The sequence below is a fragment of the Acanthopagrus latus genome, unplaced genomic scaffold (genome assembly GCF_904848185.1).
Source record: "Acanthopagrus latus isolate v.2019 unplaced genomic scaffold, fAcaLat1.1, whole genome shotgun sequence".
In the NCBI taxonomy this organism is placed as follows: Eukaryota; Metazoa; Chordata; class Actinopteri; order Spariformes; family Sparidae; genus Acanthopagrus; species Acanthopagrus latus.
Genome location: NW_023504082.1, coordinates 244238 through 271069, shown reverse-complemented (window position 1 = coordinate 271069; position 26832 = coordinate 244238). Strand labels below are relative to the sequence as shown.

Here is a 26832-nt window from a genome sequence, read left to right as displayed (position 1 = left end):
AACATATAGCCTGGATGAGCCGTGCCATGTGGTCCATATTATATGAGAACACCACAGCAGAGAGCGCAGACTTGAAGAGAGCGTACTTGGGGTGGTGATCAGTTCTGACTGCTGCATCAAATCTGTGAATCCAGTGGAAGATGTCAAGCCGCACCATCATGTCACTGTCGGCCCACTCACTGAACAGCTGCTCCAGGTGTGACACACCATGAACGCCACAGCAGCCGCGGTCCACGTACATCAGTTCAGGAGGTGCCTCACCAGCTCTTCTGTACCTCCATGAGGCCTTCAGCCATTGGCTGCATTTTGTCCAGAGACTCCTCACATTTGATTACAGCCACGAGGATCTGACCAAACAGAAAACAGAGACACTCTTACATTAACAGCAGTGTAAGCGTGTGTGTGTGTGTGTGTGTGTGTGTGTGTGCATATAAGAACTGTCATAAGTAACTTCACTGAGATGTTTATTGTGTATGCTCTTGTCATAAAGTGATAATTATTTGTGTTCATCGAGCCGATAAAACCTGATTACAAATGTAATAAAAAAGGGTTAACAGGGTGACATGTATAGAAACACGTCCACCTGAATATCATTTTGGACTAAGCAATTTAGTGCTCACAGGACCAGAGTTTAGTTAAGGGCATAAAGGGACGTGTTATGATGCCATGCAGTGATGTCATGGGACAGTAGCAGTATGAGTCAGACCAACACTGCTGCAGAGGAAAAACTTACTGCTCCAGAATGAGGTTATTCTACATGTGATCAAAGAGGTGCACGCTGTAATTGTCTTTCATTTGTTTTGAATTCATGTCTGATGTTTGTACGTGTGCCTTAAAATGGACGATAGTGATGAATTCTCAGTAATCTTAGCACATATCTTCTGTGTTATTCCGGGACTGTTTATCTTTTGAGACATGAAGAGTGACGGGAGATCTATGGCTTCATTTTCTTACACTTTTCAAGGTGTCAGCTGAAGAAGAGAGCTAAAAGACATCTCACCTCAGCGTTATGCTTGGCCATAATTTCATAGGATTTTCTCTCTGCTCCGCATTCAACCTAAATGATCAATAAAACATAATCGATGCTTAATTTAAATTGACTCAATGACTATATTTTCAGTTAAAAATGTTCCTGTTCATAAGGCTGCATCAAAATTACCTTCTTGGTAGAGTCGTATTTGAGGACTTTCTCAATGTCAAATGTGGACATGATTTGAGTAGGGTAGTCCTCCATGTTCTCTGTCTCAGCGATCAGGAAGGTTTTCCTCAGCAGCCTTGGTGACAGCAGCTCCCGCTTTGGTGCTGGTCGCTGAAACTGATGTTTGAGAATCCCTGCAAACAGAGAGGAATGCAGGCACAGACATACAGTGAACTCCAACATTAGACTGTAGGATCTCTGTTTGCGCTACTGCCGGTTTTAATTCTCTCCATCAGGGTAGCGGAATCTAACGGGCTCAGTGTGACCAGCAATATTCACCAGGATTACAGCAAGTATTAATAAGTAAAGGTAAGTGTGTAAATAAGTATTTTTCTACTGTCTTTGTCTCAGTGTAAGTCTTCTTGGAAAGCTCCCTCATTCCTGTTGCAGTGCACACTGTAACAGGAATGTTACAGGAAAAAAACAGGAAATCAGGCGCTTTCTGTTGTATAATGTTTCATTATTAAGGCTGGCAGATGGAAATGATCTCTTTGATACATCTGACAGAGACGTCATGTTTCTACACACTGAAAGAAAAAGACAACTAAAATGTGACTTACTTGTGATCCACCAGGTTGGTTGAGTTGGCTGAGGAGGGTGGTGTAGAGGTCTTTCCTGTGCAGGTACTCGATCCCTCATCAGGGGGACCACTTGCTTGTCCACGCCATGTCTGAAATTACAGCACAATCATTAAGAATGACACGTTCTAATACAATCTTGTAGAATCCAAATTACAGTAAAATAACAGAGACTCACCTTGGCGTTAAAACAGCAGGGAACGCGGCTCTGTGAGCTGGACTGAGCTGGTTTATCCCACGCCAGGAAGCGGCCAGTGGCATGCTCTTTTGACTCCTGTGCAGCTTTCCTGCAAGCATTATAGGCCAGGACCCTGATTAGAGGTTGTCAGGCCATGTTATGCATTTACTAGTTTTGCTTACGGCTTTTCAAAAATCTGCATTCTACGATTTGACCAGCAGGGGGAGTCAAGAGCCATGGGCCATGATTGCAAGGTTGCTTGAAAGGGACATCTAGAAATTACGGCTTTCCACCTTCTATTTACTGACGTTGGCTTCTGTGCCACAGCCCCACAGGAGCCTTCAGCAAGCCCCACTCTCACTCAGAGTCAATGGACTCAAAACGGAGTACCAGGGGCACAAACCTTTAAATGGAGTACCAGGGGCACAAACCTCCTGCTGAGGGCACTCCTCCTCCCACCACCACTCCAGGAAATTCAGATGGATGAAACCACATTGGGTCACTTTTGAGGACTTTCCTTTTCCTGATTTTCCTATAAAAAAAACAAACGCAAATCAATAAACACAATCATAAATCAGAAAACACAACAACATTAACCAAACAGGAAGAGGTAGGTACCCTCGGGCGTCAGGAATCGTCGCTGATTGGACTGGTTCATCCTTTGAACCAGAAGGACGTGGTTTACATGTTTTCAAAATAAGAGCGCTGCCAGTGACGGTTATTGCAGTTTTTCTCAATCGCTAAAACACAGTTTCTGAAATCGTGCTCCATTTTCTGAAAACATTCAACACAAAACCTCAGCTTCAAGCACTATTTAGAAAACCTCTGGCTCAAAATGATATACATATAAATATATGTTGGCACCCTGATCATGTGCAGTAAACAGCTTCTCACAGAAGTCCTTGATGTACGTCACCACCAAAGGTATGAACAACTCCTTACTTGATAACGACGATGTGTTTCGGGGCAACATGTATTGATCGGGTATTTTATTTATCGGGGGCAACTTGCAGATGGAACTTTTGACGCACAGAAAGAACATGCACTTTTGACATATCAATGCACAACCCCAACGCATAAAAAAATGAATAAATCATCAGAGCCAGCCTCTCCATAACAAAAACATGTCTTACCGTCTTACCATTTTAACTTTTGCAGACAAATAATCAAATTTAAAAAATGTAGGTAGATTTGTTTTATTTCAAAACATGCACGTTTTTAAACATCTGAAGCAGACACTTCACCACAAAACAATGCAGACTGATGTAAAAGTTTGTGACTGTACACTGCAGGGCATGTGAGTGGAGCGTGTGAAATATAGTCGGAGCGCAGAGCGGGTTTTAATCCAAAGGCCAGAGCGATGGTTCCTTTTCGCTCCAGTTCCAAGACTGGCCACTAGATGGCAGTACAAGGCCATCCACTGGCTCAAACAGACAGAACACAGCAGCCCAAAACAATCTACTGTTCTTTACAAACTGAAAAGGGTTTCAATCGACAGGCTCTCTCCAGCAACAGAGCCGCTGCATGTCAGTTTAGGCCACATCGGGCAGTGTGTCCCAGCCGTAGTTCAGTGGAAAACGTCAGGAATTGCTCCCTCTTTTAAATTTGAGCGAGCGTGGAGCGATTTCACCGGAGCTGAATGAAATTTTAGGTGAGCGGAGAGCGCTGTTTGAGCGGAGCTGTCTGGTATAACTTTGAGCGATGGAGCGAAGCAGCGAACACCCACGAAAGCAGGGAGCAGAAATTCTCGCCGCTCAGCTGCGCTCACATGCTCTGGTACACTGTGTACTGATATAGAGACGCATATGTGGCATATAAATACTGATAAGATAAAATAAATACCAGTGTGAAGAAATTGGAAAGATTTGTCTGTAATTTAGATGAAGCTCATTATTGACACTTTAAAAGGGGGCGAGAGAAATGTTCTTGATGCCACATAGCTGCGACGGTCATGCCACGCTCTCATTGGTCGGCCGGCCGGCCCAAACGGCCCACGAGGGCTCTGGCATCTGCCCAAATTCCAGTCCGTCACTGCTGGTGTGCACGGGCGGCTGCCGGCTGGCATGTAACTTAAAGACGGATTGTTGCCACCCACCGGACAAAACAACGAAAAAAACCAAAACAAAAAAACACTGGTGATGACTTTGTGGCGGCCACCAGCCATCCTGGAGTACCGACCGTTCTGTGATTCTCCAGAACACACAGATGGCCAGTCCGCCCCTGGTTACATTCAGTCATGCTGCCACTTCAAATTTGTTTTTGAGGATTGATAGTACTTTGTCACCAGCACACAGTGTACAACAAACCTTAATATTCTCATCCTTAGCTGACATGAATTCAAACTAATCAGTGTATTAACCTGCACATCTCTCTGCAATGCACACATTTTGCACAAATTTGATTGGCTCTAACTCTGCTCAATGACCTCGCAGGGAAAAGGCACACCATACGGAGGTTACGGAAGGTTACGTAAGGTTACGTAAGGTTCGTCCTCCACTACGTGATTTCAGACCTGACAGTTTCATAGGCCGTAACCCTCTGCGATGTACCCTTGCAAAGTTACAGAGCATCCGCTCCCTTACAGAGCTAACGTAACATTAGCCCTCCTGTAAAACACCATGTTTGCCATTATCTCAACTTCTCACAGATTAAGATCAATCATATGGCATACACTTCCTCATAGCATGTAACTTAACTTTTAATTAGTACAAAGGAAAATAGACAACTTGAAAAGTGACATTTTAAAAAACAAAAAAAAAAATGTAAACAAAATCAAAAACTCAACTGTGCCAGTGGGAGTGTTTGTACTATCCAGCCTCTGCTGGGTGTCAAGTGTGGATGGACAGTCAGATACAGTCTTAGTGCTGGAAACAGAGTCAGCCAGTCTCTCAGTCTCTCTCTCAATTCAACTGGCTTTATTGGCATGAGGTAACACTGTACATACTGCCAAAGCACTCGTTTGTGTGCTGAATGTGTTGGCGATCCATAAATATATGTCTGGACTAAAAGCAAAACAAATAATGGCAACTACTTAGAACAATTAAACTTACAAAACTACTTATCAAAATTTTAATAAAACAGCTGGAATCAAAATAGAACAAAAATGATAAACTATGAAAGCAAAATATCAAATTCAAAGTAGGAAGCAAACATTAACAACGTGTGCAAAAACTCTCAGATATGAACTGAGACAACAATAGAGGACACAGTCAACTGTTGTAATGGTTCAAAGTTTGTCTTGTTGCACTGTTGACACATTAGCTCAGGCCCATTGTCAGACATCTATAGCTCCATCAGAGCCTTGATGTCATTGATGCAAGATGTTTTCCTGTCATTGTTCTTGGAGCCAAAAGCCTTCTCCACCAGGTCCTGCTTCCCCCTCTGGATCTCCACCATCTTCTCCTCTACTGAGTCTTTCACAATGAACTTCACATCGCGGCCTGAGGAGGTTTCCCATCAGTGCCTGCACCTTTGAGCTTGTCCTCCACTTCATCTTCTTCATTATCTTGTTCATCTTGTGGCAGGACTTGCAGGGTTTGCAGGTTCCTCCAGTAAACATGGGGATGGTTTCAAACAGCATCTTGTGGAAGAGCAGAGCGACGGGTTTGTACAGCAGCTGGTTCCTCAGCAGGAAGCTGTAGTAGATGACACAGTGCCGCTGACTGGGGATGGTCACACACTTCTTGTCTCGTGTCAGGACCTCTCTGTAGAAGCCCAGCGCCTCCTGGAACTTGCCCCGGTGCAGCAGGTAGGCCCAGATTATCACAACTGTTTGGCCTTTTCCTGCTTTGCAGTGGATGGCAGCAACGTGTTGCTCGTCCTCACTCAGTCACTGATCCAGATCCTCACAAAACGGCTTGATCAGCTACAGCTGGGGCGCGTCCAGAGAATTTTCTTCTGGGGGGCACAGGGGGTAACAATTAATCTGGGGGGGGGGGCCGGAAAGTAACAAAAATAAAAGCTGCCACTGATCGCCCACTTCAATAAGGACAATCACTTAGATTTATATTGTAAAGTTACACACTGTTTATTTTCATCTTGCTTTTCTTGCCCACATTATATCTGCTGGGTGTTCTCTTACCAAGCGGTAACACACAGACCACTAGCATGTTTGTTGTACAGAGTTATCAAGGAGTTAGTGCTTCATGCTCTGTACAGTGAACATAGCAGTGTTCTGTCTAGTAATCAGTTTGAAGCACCACTTAAATTCTTACCATGTAACAACAATATCCTTTAATAATAACCTACTGGTTCTACCCTGTCCGTGCTGAGTACGAGGGAGGGCGAGCAGGGCCTGCAGCTCTGGTTTGAGAAATGTCTGGAAATATTAAAAATTAATCCAAAATGAGTCTGAGAAAAATAAGAGAAAAACAACATATTATTTTTTGGCAGGAGACTCACCTCAGTGATAAAGAGCATGAAAAGTTTAAACATTTGGCTTTTGAAAATATATTAGCATATTACTAATCTTACAAACATGGACAAAAGAGAGGAGTTATAATATTAATCTCTGACAAAATTATGTTCCAGATCTCCAAACAGATAAAGGACACTGAGGGGAGATACATTCTAGTAAAAGGTTACATTGACCACAAGCAGGTAACACTATTAAATGTGTATAGACCCCCAGGTAATGATAAAACATTTATGGAGGAAAATATTGGATATAATTGCTGAAGACACTGGTGGGGTCCTTATCTGTGGTGGAGACTGGAAGATACAATTCCAACAGTCCCTCGACTCGACTAATTTAACAGAAAGAAATAATCCTGAGAAAGTCACCGTTAAGAAACTTCTCCTTGAAGCAGGTATGATGGATGTTTGGAGGGAATTAAACCCAACAATGAGGCAGTTTACCTTTTTCTCCCACCCTCATAATGTTCATTCAAGAACTGATTACTTTTTAATGTTTCATTCAGAAAGACACAAAATTTTCAAATGTCAAATAGGGGTAAAATATATCTCAGACCATGCGGGTGTATATCCATCAGTGGCATATCCAGTATATTTTTACTGGGGTGGCCAAGATGGGACACAAAGCTAGTGTGGGGTGGCCATGGCATAGCCAAGTTTAATGGCACGTACGCAGCCGACCGCGGTTGAGATCTACAGAGCAGATTGTCTATGTTTAAGCATGGGGTTTGCTGTGCATTAGCAAATAAATAGCAAACACTTTGGGCAAAATTGGACCATCCTTTTTAAAATAATCATGTATGAAAGTACACAACAACTTCAAGTAACTGTTCATGAATGACACATCTGGACAAAACAGAACTTGACATACCATGCTCAGCAGGTGGAGCTCCAGACACTGCTGAATCACACTCATCTCTCACTATCTCCTCCTCTTCTGGGTGTGGCCGGTCAGCTGTGGGAACACACAGATATCTGAGAAATCTGAGCCATCAATAGGTTGGACACACACACACACACACACACACACACACACACACACACACACACACGTCTATGTATGTATGTACGTGTGAAAAAAAACTGTATATATATATTTATCAATTTATTTCTTTCACACTTACACATTCATATATACATACATTCATACATACAGTTGTAATTGTATGACTGGAGTGACAAACAACTTGAATGTGAGCCTACATGGTACATTCCATCTGTCCAAGAATGACCCACCATCCTGTGCAGGGGGAGTTGACTGCTCTGGGTTACTACAGCTGTACTGAGGCTGCTGACTGGACCGGGCCATAGCTATTCTCTAAATAACCCTGGGGAAATGGAATTCAATCACTCAATCAGTCAGTCAATTCACTGTGATGTAATAGCTGTAACTACAAACATCAAGCAGGATCATTGTCAAACTGGGTTAGAATCAGTATGCAAACTACAGGTCTTAAAAACAGCTTTGACTCCATTAAAATGCCCAAAAGAAAGGAGGTGTCAACAATGTGCCTAATTATGTCTATTTATAGTATCTACAAAGGTTTATTTTTACATAACTACCGACAACTTCCATCACTTTTAATAACACAATTAACACATACTGCATCTCAAGCATGTGTGGCATTTGAATGCAATTTGCTCGTCTTCTGCATATTTAAACATCTAAAAATATGTGAACTGTTAAGATGAGCTAATTGATACAAATACAAAGTGCTTTATCTCCAAGAGCATAAAGTCTTTAAACGGGGACTTCCGGTTATGGCGGCTTGCTGAGAAGACGCGTGCAAGACTGCTCTGCTACTAAACAATTTAAATCCTTGCTAAAATAGGCTACTTCTGTCCGTCATTCAGCCAAACTACAATACCAAGGTTTGAGAAAACACCGATGAATCAAAGAAAGTCAAGCCGGAGTAGGACACAACAAACCAAAGTAACAAATTTTGCAACTCCGACGGTTAAAGCCAAGCTCACCGCTAACAACGAGACCATGGAAGCTAGCGCTGGAGCTGGCAGCGCTAGCAGCGCTAGCCCCGAAAAACAGTCGGAGTAAAACATTGCAACTACCAGGGAAGAGACCAGTACATCTCTGACAATAATACTGGCTGCCATTAACACTATGAAGACTGACATCTCATCCAAATTTGATGGCATCCTCCGCAATTAAAAGTGTAAGGAGAGACATTACAGACTGCTCAGAAAGAGTTACGCAAGCGGAGACGAGAATCTCAACAACAGAAGATGATGTGACTACGCTCCAGAAGAAGGTGAAAACCTTAGAGGGGAAAAATAAATATCTGGAAGAGAAAGTAGTGGACCTGGAGGCTCGTTCACGCCGCTCCAACGTACGGCTTGTTAATCTACCCGAAGGCGCGGAAGGTGAAGACACCTGTGGATTCCTGGAGAGCTGGATACCGGAGGCGCTGGAGCTGCAGACGCTGCGGGGGGAAATTATGGTGGAAAGAGCTCACAGGCTTGGACCAAGAAGACAACACAAGACTGACTCTGCACCTAGAACCCTCATTATGAAGTTCCTGAATTACAAAGACAAAGAAGCGGTGATGAGAGCGGCCAGGGCAAAAAAGCAAGTCCTCGACAAAAATGACCCGGTGAGATTCTACCAAGACGTGACCGCAGAGACGCACAAGAAACTGAAAGAGTTTGAGGAGGCGAGGAGACAACTACGTTCACTGGGGCTCCGGTACGGTATGATCCCTCCTGCCCGGCTTATTGTTACCTACAAAGAGCGCTCACACATCTTCAATAGCGCCGACGAAGCCGAGCTCTTCATTAAGAAGATCCAGTCGGACAATCATCCAGACGGAGGTAGTGAAAAACATAAGACACCATAGGAAATGTAACCCAAAACCGCTGATGGAACATTTTTCTAACACTTAAATGCAGTGCAGAAACAGGAGTGGAGGGCAGAGTGAAAGTTAGTTACACTGAGTTCTGATCGCTCTCCCTCACTGAGTTATTGAGAAAGAACAATTTTCTGATTTATATGCACTGTTTAAGCAAATATGGAAACAGTTTTCGAAATCATAGTGGCGGAGTAGTTACGCTCATTCTGGTTTTTTTTTTTCTTCTTTTTTTTAGACATCAGCATAGCTATACTGATCCTCACCTCGTGTGGATCAGCTCTTTGCTTTCGGGACGTCCAACAAAATAAGGGGAGGGAGACACCTGACGTGGTAATACTCAGGTGGATTGATGTTAGTTGAGGGTAATAAGTTTGTTTACTGTTCTTTTTTTCTGTTGTTTGGTCTGAAAATACTGAAACTGTTGGGAAAATTCAAAACAATGGGTCCTTATGTCTGTTGATCTTAAGGTTAGAATTACATCCTGGAACTGCAGAGGGCTACAAAAAACAAAAAAGGTCAAACAAGTTATGAACAGGATTAAAATTTTACAGTCTAAAATAATATTTCTGCAAGAAACTCACCTAACGCAGGAAGATGAGCTTAAAGTGAGGAGGAGGTGGAAAGGTAGAATTCTATCAGCTCCCTTTACCTCTCAAGCAAGGGGTGTTATGATCTTAATCCACGACTCTATACCATTTCAAATTCATAATGTTATCAAAGATAAGGCAGGACGATATTTGATCATTCAAGGGGCAATTCTTAGAGAACAATTAATCCTAATAAATGTCTATGCTCCAAATACAGACGAACCCAAGTTTTTCCAAAATCTATTTCTTACCATGGCTTCTTTATCCGGCGCTTGTATAATGGCAGGTGACTTTAACTGCACCTTAGATCCCCAGAAAGACAAAAGTTCAGGCATCGACCAGTCACATTCAAGAAGCAGGGGTGTAATTCATCATTTTATGAAAGAAATGAGTTTAATTGATGTCTGGAGGGAAGACAATCCCAATGGGAAAAAATATTCATGTTATTCTGGTACACACCAGTCATACTCCCGCATAGATTTCTTTTTGGTTTCAGCACAACTAAAATATAAAATAAAGGAGGTGTCCTACGACGCCATACTCCTGTCTGATCATGCTCCAAACTCTTTAGTCTATCATGACCCTAAACTGACTAGTGATATTCCCAAATGGAGATTTAAAACAAAATGGCTAGCTGATACTAACTTTGTTACTTCTCTTGATGAACAGATTGGGTTCTATTTTGAAATAAATACAACAGAAACCTCACAAAGTAACAGATGGGAAGCGTTTAAAGCCTTTATCAGGGGGCAAATAATTAGCATTACTAGCTTTAAAGCTAAAGAAACCTACAATAAAACAAAATCATTAGAAACAAAAATAAAACAATTAGAAGAAGAATACTACCAGTCGGGTTCTCAGGACGTCCATCAAAGATTACTTTTGTCAAGAACACAATACAACGAAATATCTACGACAAGAGCCTTATTGAGTTTACTCCGACTTAAACAGACATTCTATGACCAAGGGGAAAAATCTGGCAGAGTACTGGCATGGCGCATCAAACAACTTCAGAATGAAAGACTTATCACATCACTACAAAACGATAACAATGAAAACATTGTTGATCCAATTGAAATAAATGAAAATTTCCAAAAATTCTATGAAAAGCTTTATAGCTCAGAAATAGATCCAAATACATCTGAAATGAATAACTTCCTGGACAAAATTCAAGTTCCCAAGATATCAGAAGTAATTAAAGAAGAACTAGAGAAAGATATAACATTAATGGAACTATCTATAGCCATTGACAATATCAAAGGGGGGAAAACCCCTGGGCCAGATGGAATACCTATTGAGATTTATAAGGTGTTCAAGCACAGACTGATGCCAGCATTACTAGAAATGTTTAAGGAATCCTTTCACAACGGAGTCCTTCCAACATCATTGAGGGGAGCACTAATCACTTTGTTGCCAAAACCAGGCAAACCAAATAACAAATGTGAAAACTTTAGGCCAATCAGTCTCTTAAATGTGGATCTAAAAATTTTGAGTAAAATATTAGCCAGGAGACTGGAGAAAATAATTCCAAATGTTATTGACAAAGATCAAAATGGTTTTGTACAAGGTAGGCAAGGCTTCCATAATGTTAGGAGAATTCTAAATATATTATTTGAGGAGAAAGGAGCAGCAGATGCAGCATTACTGTCACTGGATGCAGAAAAAGCCTTTGACAGAGTAGAATGGCCTTATTTATTTGAAATCCTCAGACGTTTTGGCTTTGGTGAAAACTTTAATAAATGGATAAAACTTCTATATACAGAACCATATGCTGAAATAATGACTAACCGTAATATATCTAAAACCATTAAGATACAAAGAGGCTGTAGGCAAGGAGATCCACTATCCCCTCTCCTCTTTATTATGGCTATAGAACCACTGGCAATAGCAATAAGAACACATCAAAATATAACAGGCATATCAATTGGACAACGGGAACACCGTCTGGCTCTGTTTGCAGATGATGTAATCATATTCCTTAAAAAGATGGAAAAATCCATTCCTGAGCTACTAGAACTGCTTGGTGTATTTGGAAAAATCTCAGGATATAAATTAAACAAATCAAAATCATCAATAATGTTTTTAAACCAGTTAGAAAGCAAAAATCCTCCTAGAGCAGCCACTCAGTTTAAAATAGTGGATTGTTTTACATATCTAGGCATTCAAATTGCCCCACAACTTAAGCATATCGTAGCTAGTAATTATGAATCGTTACTCCAAGAAATCTCAAAATTACTGGAAAGGTGGACACCCATACCTATGTCACTAATAGGAAAAATAAACGTCTTTAAAATGAACATAATGCCCAAACTGTTGTATTTGTTTCAAAATCTTCCTCTTCCCCCTCCAGGTAATCTGTTCACACGGCTTAAAAGACTGTTTGTTAGATTCTTGTGGAATAATAGACGTCCCCGGGCGCGACTATCATTACTGTACTTACCGTATGATAGAGGGGGACTCAAATGTCCCTGCCCTCTCTGGTACTATTGGGCGGCCCAATTAAGAACAATGTTGTTTTACTTTGCAGAAAGAGAAGTTCCTCTTTGGAAAGGTATGGAAGAACTACGGTTAGACCTCCCGGTATACCTGTACTCAGCAAGCACTAAAATCCTCAAAAAAACCACAAAAAATCCTATTGTGAAAAATATGATTGTAGTATGGCATCAAGTTAAAAAGTATCTAAGAGAAACACCCCCCCTTTCTATTTTTAGCCCTATATGGGGCAATTACTCCTTTCCTCCAGGTAAAACAGACGGGGGGTTTAAATCTTGGGCTACTAAAGGACTGGCAAAAATAGGAGATCTTTACAACTCACAAGAAGTGCTGATGTCATTTGGAGAAATAGTTGATAAATTTAATATACCCCAAAACCACTTTTTTAAATACCTTCAGTTGAGAAATTTCATTAGAACACACCAAAATCAAACATTATCCATCCCTGAAAGGTCTACTGTAGAAAAATTAATGAATATGGATTTTTTAAGGAGGGGTTTAATATCCAAAATATATAAATGTCTAGTAGATGGAAGCACAGAAACATCAGCAGGAAGGCTGGGAGCATGGAGAGAAGATCTACAGGAGGACATCCCAATAGAAAAATGGGTGGAAGTATGCTCTCAAACACAATCAAGAACTTCTAATACACACCTGAAAATACTACAATACAACTGGTTGATGCGAACATATATCACTCCAGAAAAACTTCACAAATATAACAGTGCTATACCTGATACTTGTATTAAATGTGGGAAGGAAAAAGGTACTTTTTTCCACTGTATTTGGCAATGTACAAAAATACAAAAATTCTGGCAAGAAATAAATCAATGTATTCAAAATATTTTACAAATTCAAATACCATTAATCCCACATTTGTTTATATTTGGTCTATATCCAGATAATTTGAAGTTTAAAAAACATCAACGAATATTTGTGGACTTCAGCATGCTAATGGCAAAGAGAGTAATAGCCACCTCGTGGAAAAATACTAGTAGCCCAAGTGTGAAGAAGTGGTTGTCTGAACTGTCTTCAATATATATATATATATATATATATATATATATATATATATATATAATATATTATATTATATATATATATATATATATATATATATATATATATATATATATACACATATATATATATATATATATAAACATATATATATACATATATATATATATACATATATATATACATATATATATACATATATATATACATATATATATATATATGTATTTATATATATATATATATACACTATATTACCAAAAGTATTCGCTCACCCATTCAAATGATCAGAATCAGGTGTTCTAATCACTTGGCCTGGCCCCAGGTGTATAAATTCAAGCACTCAGGCATGCAGACTGTGAAACAAGACATTTGTGAAAGAATGGGCCGCTCTCAGGAGCTCAGTGAATTCCAGCGTGGAACTGTCATAGGATGCCACTTGTGCAACAAATCCAGTCGTGAAATTTCCTCGCTCCTAAATATTCCACAGTCAACTGTCAGCTCTATTATAACAAAATGGAAGCGTTTGGGAACAACAGCAACTCAGCCACGAAGTGGTAGGCCACGTAAAGTGACGGAGAGGGGTCAGCGGATGCTGAAGCGCATAGTGCAAAGAGGTCGCCGACTTTCTGCACAGTCAATTGCTAGAGAGCTACAAACTTCATGTGACCTTCAGATTAGCCCAAGTACAGTACGCAGAGAGCTTCATGGAATGGGTTTCCATGGCCGAGCAGCTGCAGCCAAGCCACACGTCACCAAGTGCAATGCAAGGCGTCGGATGCAATGGTGTAAAGCACGCCGTCACTGGCCTCTAGAGCAGTGGAGACGCGTTCTCTGGAGTGATGAATCACGCTTTTCCATCTGGCAATCTGATGGACGAGTCTGGGTTTGGAGGTTGCCAGGAGAACGGTACATTTCAGATTGCATTGTGCCAACTGTGAAATTTGGTGGAGGAGGAATTATGGTATGGGGTTGTTTTTCAGGAGCTGGGCTTGGCCCCTTAGTTCCAGTGAAAGGAACATTGAATGCTTCAGGATACCAAAACATTTTGGACAATTCCATGCTCCCAACCTTGTGGGAACAGTTTGGAGCGGGCCCCTTCCTCTTCCAACATGACTGTGCACCAGTGCACAAAGCAAGGTCCATAAAGACGTGGATGACAGAGTCTGGTGTGGATGAACTTGACTGGCCTGCACAGAGTCCTGACCTGAACCCGATAGAACACCTTTGGGATGAATTAGAGCGGAGACTGAGAGCCAGGCCTTCTCGACCAACATCAGTGTGTGACCTCACCAATGCGCTTTTGGAAGAATGGTCAAAAATTCCTATAAACACTCTCCTCAACCTTGTGGACAGTCTTCCCAGAAGAGTTGAAGCTGTAATAGCTGCAAAAGGTGGACCGACATCATATTGAATTCTATGAGTTAGGAATGGGATGGCACTTCAGTTCATAGAATGAGTAAAGGCAGGTGAGCGAATACTTTTGGTAATATAGTGTATATATATACAGTCATGGAAAAAATTATTAGACCACCCTTGTTTTCTTCAATTTCTTGTTCATTTTAATACCTGGTACCACTAAAGGTATAATACAATGAACACGACAAAAAATGCAGCTGATCACATAATACTTTATGTCCTATTTGACAATCTTAAGCTTAATTGTATTCCCAGGGTATATAAGAGGCCATTTCATGTCATAAGCAGCACTGCACATGCAAAGGCTTAGAGTGGTTTCCTGCTTACATTCAAGCCATAGCACAACTCAGAAGTTGTCAGCTCTCACATAATGCCTAAAACAAAAGAATTATGTGAAGCCACAAAGGCAGCCATCTTGGCACTGCTGGAAATTGGCATGAGTGAGAGACAGGTAGCAAAAAAACTAAAGATCTCCAAGACAGCTGTTCATTACAACAAGAAAAAACAAGCCGAACACGGCACTACCAAATTGCTACCTGGCCGCGGCAGGAAACGTCTCTCTACCCCACGAGATGACCGTGCACTCGTCCGTTCCTGTGTCAGGAATCGTCGTCAGACCTCCAGGGACCTTCAAAATGAGTGGGCACTGTCGAGAAATGTGACTTGTTCGGCAAGGACAGTTCGAAACCGACTTGTTGAAGCTGGTCTGAAGTCACACAGAGCACGGAAGAAGCCCTTCATCAACGAAAGGCACAGGAAGGCCCGGTTACTCTTTGCTAGGGATCACAAGGATTGGACTGTTGATCATTGGGCTAAGGTTCTCTTCAGTGATGAATCCAATTTTGAGTTGATGCCCACTCCAGCTAACTTACTGGTTAGGAGGAGGCCTGGAGAAGCCTACAAACCAGACTGTCTTGCCCCTACAGTAAAACATGGGGGTGGATCAGTGATGATCTGGGGTTGTTTCAGTATGAGTGGAACAGGGCAAATGCAATTGTGTGAAGGGCGAATGAACCAGGTCATGTACAGGACTACTCTTGAAAACAGTCTTCTTCCATCAGCTGGAAAACTCTTTCCTGCCTCGAATGACTGGATTTTCCAACAAGACAATGCCCCTTGCCACACAGCAAGGTCAGTTAAAGCCTGGATGGAGAACCACAACATCCTGCTCAATCACCAGATCTGAATCCAGTTGAAAACCTATGGAAAATCATCAAACTCAAAATGGAGAACCACAAGCCCAAAAACAAAGCAAATTTGTTTGAATTTGTGCAACAGGAATGGGCTGCTGTGACAGCAGAACAATGTCAGAAGCTGGTGGAGAGCATGCCAAGAGGCATGGCTTCAGTCATCAAAAACAATGGTTACGCAATCAAGTACTAACTCCTGTGTGTATCATGTGTTTAAAGCAAACAGAAAAGAAAACATGGAATGCTTAAAAGCAGTGTTTTTGGCAGTACAGTGCCATAGCTATTGATGTAAGAACTTAAGTGATTTTGGTTACTATCAAGAAAACCATGGAAAATGGCTAGATATCAGCTCTTAAATTAAACTCTTACGAGCTATTTTTGTTGTTATCATTATATTTGTCCAAACAAATGTACCTTTAGTTGAACCAGGTATTAAAATGAACAAGAAATTGAAGAAAACAAGGGTGGTCTAATAATTTTTTCCATGACTGTATATATATATATATATATATATATGTATATATATATATATATATATATATATATATATATATATATATATATATATATATATATATATATATATATATATATATATATATATATATATATACACATACACACACAAAAATAACTAAATAAAGAGTTTAAAAAAAAAAAAAGATATCTTAAGGTTCATCAGCACCTTTATTACTGCTTCAAATTCAACAGGAAAACTTTGGAAAATACAAACATTAAGGATGCTTACAAACGTCTTAGGCTGGCTGTGCAAACCAAACCATCAGATGGGAACGTGCACACGCAAGTTAACACAGCTTGCAGCGACTGGACTGAGGACACAGTTGCAGTTATCACTAGACATTTTGAGGGTGTACTGGCAGATTTCCACTTCACTACTGACAGCACAAACTGGCAGGAGCCATGGACCATGGCAGTAAACTGGGTCAAGAAAGAACTGGTTGATTTTAATATGGATGCTGCAATGAGAGCTGAAGTAAAGCTGAAGGAAAAACTGGATCAAGTGGCAGAGGACAAAGCCCTGTTTACAAGGCACCAGCATTACAATGACACATTTAAAAGCTAAGCATCCAGAGGCCAATCCTGATACTTGGTGACTCAAATACTTCACGGCTACCAAAGTGCAATGACAGCAGAGTACAGGTCGACTCTTACCCGGGAGCACGATTGTGCCATGCCCTGCACATTTTGGAGAACACAAAGCAAACGGATCATGTCCTCAAAGTGACTCTTTCATTTGGAATCAATGACAAAAATGCCAGGGATGGAGAGCAGGTAAAACGGGAACTGGAGGCAATTTTTATAGTGACCAAAGAAAGATTTCCAAAAGCCGAGGTAGTCATGCCTCTGATCTCCTTCTCAAAACATTTTCCAAACAAATACCAACAGGTGCTCTCTCATATTAACACACTGATTGAAAGCTTGCCACACCTTCCAAAATTACCAAAAGCAATGTTTCAAACCGTACATGACCGAGTACACTGGTCTCCATGAGCGGCAGAACACATGTTGTCTCACTGGAGAGACATGTTGCAATTTGAATTAGCCATGGTAAAATGTATTTTTTCTCCTTTGGACAGAGTTCTTCAGCTAATTCTACAGTCGTGCATTGGCTAGGCAGTATAGGCAAATGCTAGGGGCGCTGTCATCCACAGGGGGGCGCTGAAAACGGAGGGAGAAAATAATAAAAATAATTTAGAAAATAAAAAATAGATATATTTTACCAGCGCCATTACTACAAGTAATTCGAAATATTATAAGATCACAGCAACATAGCATCTGTCACTCCAGAGTCTGAATTAGTTGTCTCGACAGTGACATTTTGAAAGCCTTGCATTTTAAAGCAATAAATTAAGGGTAGGTAATTGAAATCAATGTTCCTTTTTAAATGACTGGATCAAACATCTTGTAGCAAAATTTATTTTGGGGATGTTTGTTGTTGTAACTTTGTGAGTATTTATTAAATAATTTACAGCTAAAAAATGTCCTTTTTTCCAATTACACCACAACAGTAATTGTTCTGAATAAATAACCTGATGAAAAAGATGGTGGTAATCGTGGGACAGAAGGTCCTGGTAATTCTTTTTCCATAGCTGTTCCACTGCAGAGAGCACTGCCCATTCTTAGGACAGACAAAAAAACAGAATGGCAAAAGGAGACAGATCAATAGTGGTTATTATTTTTCACATATTTCTTCATGCATATAGGCTCCATCTTACATAGTCATCAAATCAGAACCCTAAGAAGTAGTAGCTCTGTTATGATTTCTACTGCAAATAGATGATGTTGCAGTCACACTCTGATGCAACTACTATAGCTGTCACAATACAGCACTTTGAGCACAAAACAGGAACAAGAGCATTCACAACACATAATCATACTCTAATTATGCGTGACAGTCTTTACATGTTCTTCACTTGACTCAGAACATGGACTTGAATTAAGTAAACCTGAATTAGTCAAAACCTCTTACCTGTCACCACATGTGCTTGTGTGAGATGGGAGGATACCAACTGGGTATGATACGAGACAGACTGGGCAAACCTAAAAGAAAATTTTAAAAAGTAAATACTTTAAAGAGGGCACAATTTTTAGGAGAAATGTATTGTGGTTAATGAACCTCTCTCAGACATGTCACATCTCCTGGACACAGGAAATATAATTCTGACTTTAAAAAAAATATTACAACTGTCTTCTACCTTGCTTCCCAAGGACAAAAAGAATAAGACTTTATTTCTCTATAGCAAAGTTACACTGGAGGACAACATCCATTACCTCTGAGGATTCCCCCATCCCTGTCATGGTGGAAAAGGCTGCATAATAACTTGGCAATCTTCACTCAGGTTCACTCTCCTTAAAAGAAAAAAAGAGCTAGTGCTATAGACTTTGAAACAGTCATTTGCACAAGATGAAATGTTACATATTTATTTGTGAAATTATAGAAAACTTACAGTCACTTTGCCATCGCATCCCTCTACATGCAGCGGCAACCTCTGCAAAGGCATTTCACTGCCACATGAAATGCAGCATGACTGTGGCATCTTTGCGAACTCTGGCGAATCAAAAGGAAGCGCTTCGGTGGAAAGTTGCTCCTGTAGTGGAACAACAAACACTATGTCTTTGCCGTTGTTGGACACTGATTTGAGGAGCCTTGTGGAGTACCCCTCGTTGTCAGTAGGGATTATGGACAGCTTGCAACGTCTGCTCCCACCTATGTTTAAGATGTAAAGAGGAACAACACAAGGGTCCTTCAAAACATTGTAAAAATATACATGCATTAATATCAGGCAACTTTAGTACTGTCCTCTACCACTTTGTGTAATATGAATGGTATTTCAAAGCAGGATGTCACATAACACATCTCTGGGGCTCTGAATGTGAAAAAAAATTATAGCTATATTTTTGGTTGAGAAAAATGCTACCTGTAGATTTGAAGAACATCCATCATCCTTTTAATAATTTTGGTTTTGGAAACTCCTCCTCAAGGAGAGCCACAATCTTTAAATCAAAGTGAAATATGATTAACTATTCAGCAGGTTATTAACATCAGTCATTGAACATTGTACAATATTGTTTAATACATATTCATATATGTATGATTACCTCACTGTGTGTACTAATAATCCTTTTCCCAAGGCCAGCATAAGCAAGTTCCAGCTCCCCTGGGCCCTCAGGCGGGAACTGGCTGCGTCCTGAAAGGACACAGATATGGAAATCAGTCCTTTTGACAATAATAGGTGGCAGGGCTAAGAACCACCTTTTACCTCTCAGCTGATCTCCAAACATACTTGGGAATTGTCTGATGTGGGAATTACAAAAAAATGTGTGAGGAAAACCAGAGATGGTCTATTTATTCTAGAGCAATATTGATAAATAATGGAAATGTAGGAAAATGGCTTTAGTTGAAGGTTTTATATTTAACTCGTTTTCAAAGACTGTAGTTATCAATAACTAAATAGGAGTATAAAATACATTCATGCTGTTCGGTAATGTTATCGTTTGTATGGCAGCATAACAGGACACAGAGAAACGCAGACTATGGAAAAATGTCGTCAACCATAACATCAAATAATGATGTTTACATATAAACAGGCCTTAAACCACTGTTTTGATATTGTAATGTGAAATATAGGGATAGTTAATAAAACGCATGACCTTCTCATGGCCTGCCTCAGCCTACCATCATTATTGGGGACAGGTTGGGTGCTGTCTCCAGCCCTGACTGGTCTGCTGACTTGGCTCCCTGTCCTGTCGCTACCCTAACTTGGGATGCGCTTGAAGGCGCGACTGCAGTCAAGCCACCCTCCACTCCGAAATCCCCGGTCAACCTAGCCGCCACTTAATTTGCAGTGCCCGTATATCGACGATATTACGGTAATGCCGTGCCAGAACAGAATTCAAAATAAAAGCAGACACTTATGAAGGCAGTCTGCAATTTCACACTTATACAATCAATCAGCCAGTCTGTTAATTGATTGATGAATTATTTAAACGATTAGTTAATTACTTAATTGAGCATTTAAGGAATTAATTAATTGATTATTTAATTCATATTACCATCCTTATTCTGATCACACTGAAGCTGTAGAAGATGTGGGTCATGACATTTCATCTGTTTGTACAATCAGTCCAACATAAAAATAAACACAATAGCTGGAGTTTCTGATGAGAATTTCAAAATAAAAGCCCACTTTATAGTCAAATATTTTCAATATTTCTCTCAAATTCAGATCCACAGATATTTCCCTTTGATTTCAGATTTACTTTAGAAGAAAACTGCCTGTTTCCACAGACTCATTTCACTTCAGACTGATAGTACTCAATGTCAAAGTTGCACTCAGAAAATTCCAGGAGGATCTGATGTGGATTTTCGAGATAAAAGCCCTTTCAAATGTGTCATTTTTGCTAATATTTCCCTTTGATTTCAGATTTACTTTAAAAGAAAACTACCTGTTTCCACAGTCTCATTTCACGTCAGACTGATAGAACTCAACATCAGAGTTGCACTCAGATAATTCCAGGAGGATCTGATGTGGATTTTCAAAATTAAAGCCCTCTAAAATGTGACATTTTTGCCAATATTTCCCTTTGATTTCAGATTTACTTTAAAAGAAAACTACCTGTTTCCACAGACACATTTCACTTCAGACTGATAGAACCCAACCTCGGAGTTGCACTCAGAAAATTTCAGGAAGTTCTGATGTGGATTTTCAAAATTCAAATGTGTCATTTTTGCTAATATTTCCCTTTATTTCAGATTTACTTTAAAAGAAAACTATCTGTTTCCACAGTCTCATTTCATATCAGACTGATAGAACTCAACGTCAGAGTTGCAATCTGGGTGCAACTCTGATGTTGAGTTCTATCAATCTGAACAAAAATGAGTCAGTGGAAAAAGGTAGTTTACTTTTAAAGTAAATCTGAAATCAAAGGGAAATATTGGCAAAAATGTCACATTTTAGAGGGCTTTAATTTTGAAAATCCACATCAGATCCTCATGGAATTATCTGGGTGCAACTCTGACGTCGAGTCCTATCAATCTGAACAGAAATGAGTCAGTGGACATAGGTAGTTTTCTTTTAAAGTAAATCTGAATTTGAAGGAAATATTGAAAATATTTGACTATTAAGTGGGCTTTTATTTTGAAATTCCTCATCAGAAACTCCAGCTATTGTGTTTATTTTTATGTTGGACTAATTGTACAAACAGATGTCATGACACACATCTTCTACAGCTTCAGTGTGATCAGAATAAGGATGGTAATTTGAATTGAATAATACATAAATAATCAATGAATTAATTCCTTAAATGCTCGATTAAGTAATTAACTAATGGTTTAAATAATTCATCAGTCAATTAACAGACTGGCTGATTGATTGTATTTGTGTGAAATTGCAGACTGCCTTCATAAGTGTCTGCTTTTATTTTGAATTCTGTTCTGGCACGGCATTACCGTAATATCGCCTATATACAGGCACTGCAAATTAAGTGGCAGCTAGGTTGACCGGGGATTTCGGAGTGGAGGGTGGCTTGACTGCAGTAAGGCGCGGACAGTTCCCTCGCTAATAGCTGAACCAAAGCCCGTGCTGCTACCTCGGCTCGAGGCGTAAGACCCTGTCACACAGACACTTTACTTTCACTAATGGTAACGTTATAGTTCATACATCATAGAAGTAGAAACACCTAGTTAGCATGCGGAAACTTTACACATGAGCAAAGCTGGCTAACGCTAGCTTATGGAGTTACAAGCTTAAAACACAATTAAACCGACTAAGGTTTCAAATCATTCTCGAAATAACTCAGCTCATGTTATAACTTAGCAAACCAATTCATTGGTTGCTTATGACAAGGAGGTTAGAAGCTAAATTAGTTATGTTTTACTTACAATTTATTCCACAGAATTGCCTCCTGACGCCATCTTGAATCTGACCTCTGACCCCTCCGCAAAATGTGATGGGCGTAACCGTCCCCGTGGGGCTAAGCTAATGTGATTGGCTGAAAATTAAGGCGACAGCTCATTGGCTGCGGACAGTTCCATCTGAAAAAAATGCATTCGTGCATTGGCTGAGACACAAATGTAGACAACTTGACACACATATACAGACACGTTTAAATGCAAGTGCAACAGTTTGTATATGAATGTAACAACATAAAACACATTTTTTACTAACATTTCAAATACCTTTAAAAACATATATGTGGATTTATGTTACATTTATATTAATCATGAAACGTTTATGTGTGGATCAGAAAAAATATAGGTGAAACTTTTTTTACATTTACATATATTGAAAACTTTTTGTGTGTGCATTGAAATATATTTGTGTGTAGAGAGTCATTTATATATAAATCACAAAACACACTGGTGAGTCTTTCGCTGTGCATTTATTATTTATGAGACTGATCTGAATCCATACAAACTCTTCAACCTGAAGGTTGACGATTTTAGGCCCTGTATATTCCACATGCATATTGAAAGGGATTTCATTGTATAAGACAGGTGACCGCTGGGGGTCTTTCCTCTGTTGCGTCTTCACTGAGTGGTGGGGGCTCAGTAGTTGGAAGGCTGGGGGGCATTTCTACAGTCTGTGTTCTGTGCTGTAGTTGTAGTTCCACCTGACGGCTGATAATTCCCTCGTCATGTCGTCTCTCATCTGCGCTATTTCTCTTCTCACGATGTCTTTTGTTTCTCTCAGCTCTGTGTTGAGGGCCTGTTTATCCTTCTGCAGGTTGGAGATCTGTTCCCTGAGTTCTTGTGTAGTAGTGTCCATCTGGTGCTTATTTTGGTTGAGTTGTTCCTGGAGGTCAGGGTGTGTTGTGGTGCTGGTGGGGAGTAGCTGTTCTCTCAGCTCGGTCAGCTCCACCTCTAGCAGAGCCAGTCTGTCTCTCAGGAGGCTGATGGTGTGCTGCTCTGGATGCTGCTTGTTCGGCTCAGGTATGGGGAAGTTATATTTTCAAAATGTAAGTTTCATAATTTGCTTTGTATCTAAAATCAACAAAGTCCTGAGCAAGAACTTGCCAAACGTGCGGAATGTGTCAAATGTGCTACAAAAAATATAACATAAACAAAATGATACGGCCACAGTTTTTGGCCTGATTTCAGTGTTATAAACATCTCAGTTGCAAAATATTAGAATTTTCTCAGGGATTTTTTGGCTATATCAGCCTTTACAGGGTTACCTGTGTGTGTGTGTGTGTGTGTGTGTGTGTGTGTGTGTGTGTGTGTGTGTGTGTGTGTGTGTGTGTGTGTGTGTGTGTGTGTGTGTGTCTGCATTGTGTCTCCACAGATAAGGCAGGTCACCCTTCTAATTGATTCAGGCAGATGTAAGTAATAACACACATATGTGCTTGTGACTACACACTTCACCTGACTACATTTAGGAGAAGGCAGTGCACATGCTGACATCTGATGAATGCATTCTCTCTGTCCTCTGTTTTGGAAGGGAGGGCCCTGACAGGTGACTTGTGTATTACCTCCGGTGCAACAAAGGGTACGATGTACTGCCCGTCCACCTGAAAAGGGCGTGCATGAAGGACAACACGCCACAAGAATGGGATGCCGAAGTAAACCGGGCCAGACGGTCTCAAAGAGAGGGGACCAGGGTCGGTAGATGCTGGGAGTAACAGGAACTGTGCTTCGTGGTTCCAGGTGAAGCGTCTCGCCAGTCCCTGGTACGCTGCCACCAAAGCAAAGGATTCTGTGTTGTCTATGAACAGGTGGAGGATGTGCAGGGTGCAGAGCTGAGGCTGGTTATGCTTCTGGTTTGATTAATGTTTAAGGTGACTCTTTTTTTTCTTCTGGCACAGAGCATCGCAGCCATCTGATCCGAGTGGAGGGCAGCCTGAGAGCTAAGTAGGCTTTGTTGAAGATGAGCAAACAAAGAGCCAGAGTGTGACTGTCCCTTATGAGCCACACAGTTGGGATCAGAGATAACAACCATCCTGTGCTGTGCTTCATGTGCAACATTTCCTGCATGGGAGACATGAATAGCAGACCCATGCTCACCATTTGGAGCGTCCAGACTCCAGAGTGAGTTGTTATGGGCTGACATGTGCAAATGTGCATGTCACAGACTGAGGAGGAAAAAGAGTGCCAAGACGCATAATGGCACCAAAGGAATATTGCAAAATAAGAATAGTAATTTAAAAAATTGTACATAAACCAAAGAGCGTCCCTGTTCCTCACACACCTTCTGTGAAGAAGACCAAGTCAGTCTCCAGTGCAGAGGAAGAGGACAAGGATTTGTTTGTTCTGCATGTTCGTGGTCATGAACCACAGCTGGACTAGGTGAGATGGATGAGGGGAAGGGGAGGCAGGAGAAGGATAGACCCGCGGCAGCCACTGGCCACAGTGTGGGTCTCCCTTTGAAAGACTGCCATTGAAGACAACCAAGATCAAGTCAGTGGTGGAGGAAAGGTGATCACATCGAAGGATTTTTGAGAGCCCAAGGGTAAAGGTGAGGAGAGACAGAAAAGCACAACTTTCCTGTAATGACGTTGCCATGGCAGCTAATCAAGAGCTCTTCATGTGTTGTTGTTTTTTTCCTTTTGCTCTTCTGTGCAGGTGTCATTGCCACCATGCCCTTCTCCAAAGGGGACGTAATCTGTGACTACCATGGAAAGCTGATCTCAGAATCAGAGGGGAAGGAGAAGATGGAAGACATGCAGGAGGGAACGATGTGCTACCTCTTCTTCATTAAGGGCAGGCTCGGCACCAAGATGTGCGCTGATTCCTCAGACCTTCCCCCGCGAGGGTCACCCTGGCACGGACACTTTCAGTAGAAGGATGAACCACTCTTTCAAGGCTTTCAATGTGAAGCCTGTGGTCTTCCAATTGAACTTTCCAGATGGACCCAAAGACACTGTCCTCTTATTGGCCACGAGAGAAATATCCATCAATGATGAGCTGTGTTTGGACTATGGTGTGAGACGGGCGTCCTTCAGAGGCGAAGGCATGGACCTGGACTGGTTGGATGAATGAAAAGACGTGTGGTGTAATCTTTGAAGACTGTTGTTGTTAAGTTCCTGTTATGTTTGTTTGTTTGTTGTTGCTGTCAGTGGTATGATGATAGTCCTCAGTGTTATGATTAGCAGTTTGCATATGTTGATTCATTGTTGACACTTGTTGTTGTTTGCTTTGTCTTGTTCACATTTGTTGTTGTTGTTTTGTATGTTCACACGTGTTGTTGTTGTTGTTGCTGTTTAGAATCATGGTTTTAATAAATGTTTTTGGTGAAAAGGAAAATGCCTTGGAGTCTTGTTAACATAAGTTTGACATAGAAAGGGTTACAAAACAAAGTGAAAAACACACAGGCACTGTCTTTTCTTAAACTCATTTATTTGAGAAACACAGGGTTTAGACAAACATTGCTACTGCAGGATAAGGGCATGCATAAAAAATGTTCACTGCATGTGAAACATTCCGTAATGATATGTGGGATGATTGTAATTACCAGATGTCAGGATGAAAACATTTATTGCCATACAAGCAGCTACAAGAAGAAACAAACCAACACATAAATGAAGGAGTGAATGAATAAACAAGTAAATGCTTAAGACAGAGAGCAGGAGACACAAAATGCATTTCATACTACCAGAGACACGTCAAAAACGATTCCACAAAGGGTCGTGTGGGCTGCAGGTCATTCCTCCAACCAAGCCAGACAACGCAGGCTGACCAACCGGCTGTCTGAAGGCTGAGATGACCTGATGAAATGAGTCAAGTATAGCGTAGCTTGGACATGATTATAGAAGGAAAAACAAAGGTAATGTCCAAGATGAAACACTAAAACACTTCACTTCTGCTATCAGTAGTCTTTGGGTGCCATTGATTGCATTTCCATTTGATCTGAGGTCAAAACCACTGCTTTTTGATGGTTTGTAAGCGTTGTGCTAATAATTGTTAGAATTTGATGAGGTGGATCCAATTGCTTCTTTTGTCCACTAGATGGAGGCAAGTGACCACATGTGTAAACAGGTTAGATGTGTGAAAGTCAATCACCCAGTCCTACAAAACAAAGAGGCCATGACCTTTGACCCCATCAGTCTGTCTGTCTGTCTGTTTGTCTGCCTGTCCAGATGTCTGTGTCAGTGTGATCCATTAGTCCTGCGAATGTCTTTCAATGTGAATTTATTTATTTATTTTTGAAGGAATAGCCAATCATACTTTCTTTCAGTTAATGAATATATAAAGTGCCCAAATTTACACTGTCAGGGCAGCTGCAATTTAGACTTCAGCCAAACCTTCTGCATTTAGCAGAGAACTTAGACTTGGAGTAGAGAGCATGCATTAAAATCGATGCTGTGACAAATAAGTAATAAATAATAATAATAATATAGACGGCAGGTAGAGCAGGTAGGCTCGTCATCGGAAC

At 40.7% G+C, this 26832-nt stretch overlaps 1 protein-coding gene and 1 long non-coding RNA gene across 33 annotated transcripts; one reads left to right on the top strand and one right to left on the bottom strand.

The window, feature by feature from the left end:
* Positions 1-209: 209 nt before the first annotated feature.
* Positions 210-22529, bottom strand: LOC119016320. 31 transcript variants are annotated; one of them, XM_037092091.1, is made up of 14 exons: positions 22344-22524; positions 19562-19650; positions 19381-19456; positions 18950-19169; positions 18432-18502; positions 7604-7695; positions 7239-7322; positions 6203-6272; positions 2386-2486; positions 1955-2063; positions 1759-1868; positions 1160-1332; positions 1001-1057; positions 210-347 (listed from the first exon to the last, which is right to left on the bottom strand). In XM_037092091.1, exons 9-14 carry the CDS (start codon positions 2447-2449, stop codon positions 258-260), a joined length of 603 nt encoding a protein of 200 aa, XP_036947986.1. In that variant the 5' UTR covers positions 2450-2486; positions 6203-6272; positions 7239-7322; positions 7604-7695; positions 18432-18502; positions 18950-19169; positions 19381-19456; positions 19562-19650; positions 22344-22524; the 3' UTR covers positions 210-257. The 31 variants fall into 31 exon arrangements, 8 of the variants coding, with proteins under 8 accessions (XP_036947986.1, XP_036947984.1, XP_036947982.1 ...); XM_037092089.1 differs by lacking the exon at positions 7604-7695 and adding an exon at positions 18734-18811 and having other exon boundaries at positions 6203-6304; positions 18910-19169; positions 22344-22522; XM_037092087.1 differs by lacking the exons at positions 6203-6272; positions 7604-7695 and adding exons at positions 17992-18080; positions 18734-18811 and having other exon boundaries at positions 18910-19169; positions 22344-22521.
* Positions 22530-22648: 119 nt separating this feature from the next.
* LOC119016323 lies at positions 22649-25675 on the top strand. 2 transcript variants are annotated; one of them, XR_005074027.1, is made up of 5 exons: positions 22649-23393; positions 23746-23782; positions 23902-24107; positions 24266-24915; positions 25023-25675. It is a non-coding gene; the product is annotated as an uncharacterized LOC119016323 (long non-coding RNA). The 2 variants fall into 2 exon arrangements; XR_005074026.1 differs by having other exon boundaries at positions 23902-24175.
* Positions 25676-26832: the final 1157 nt, after the last annotated feature.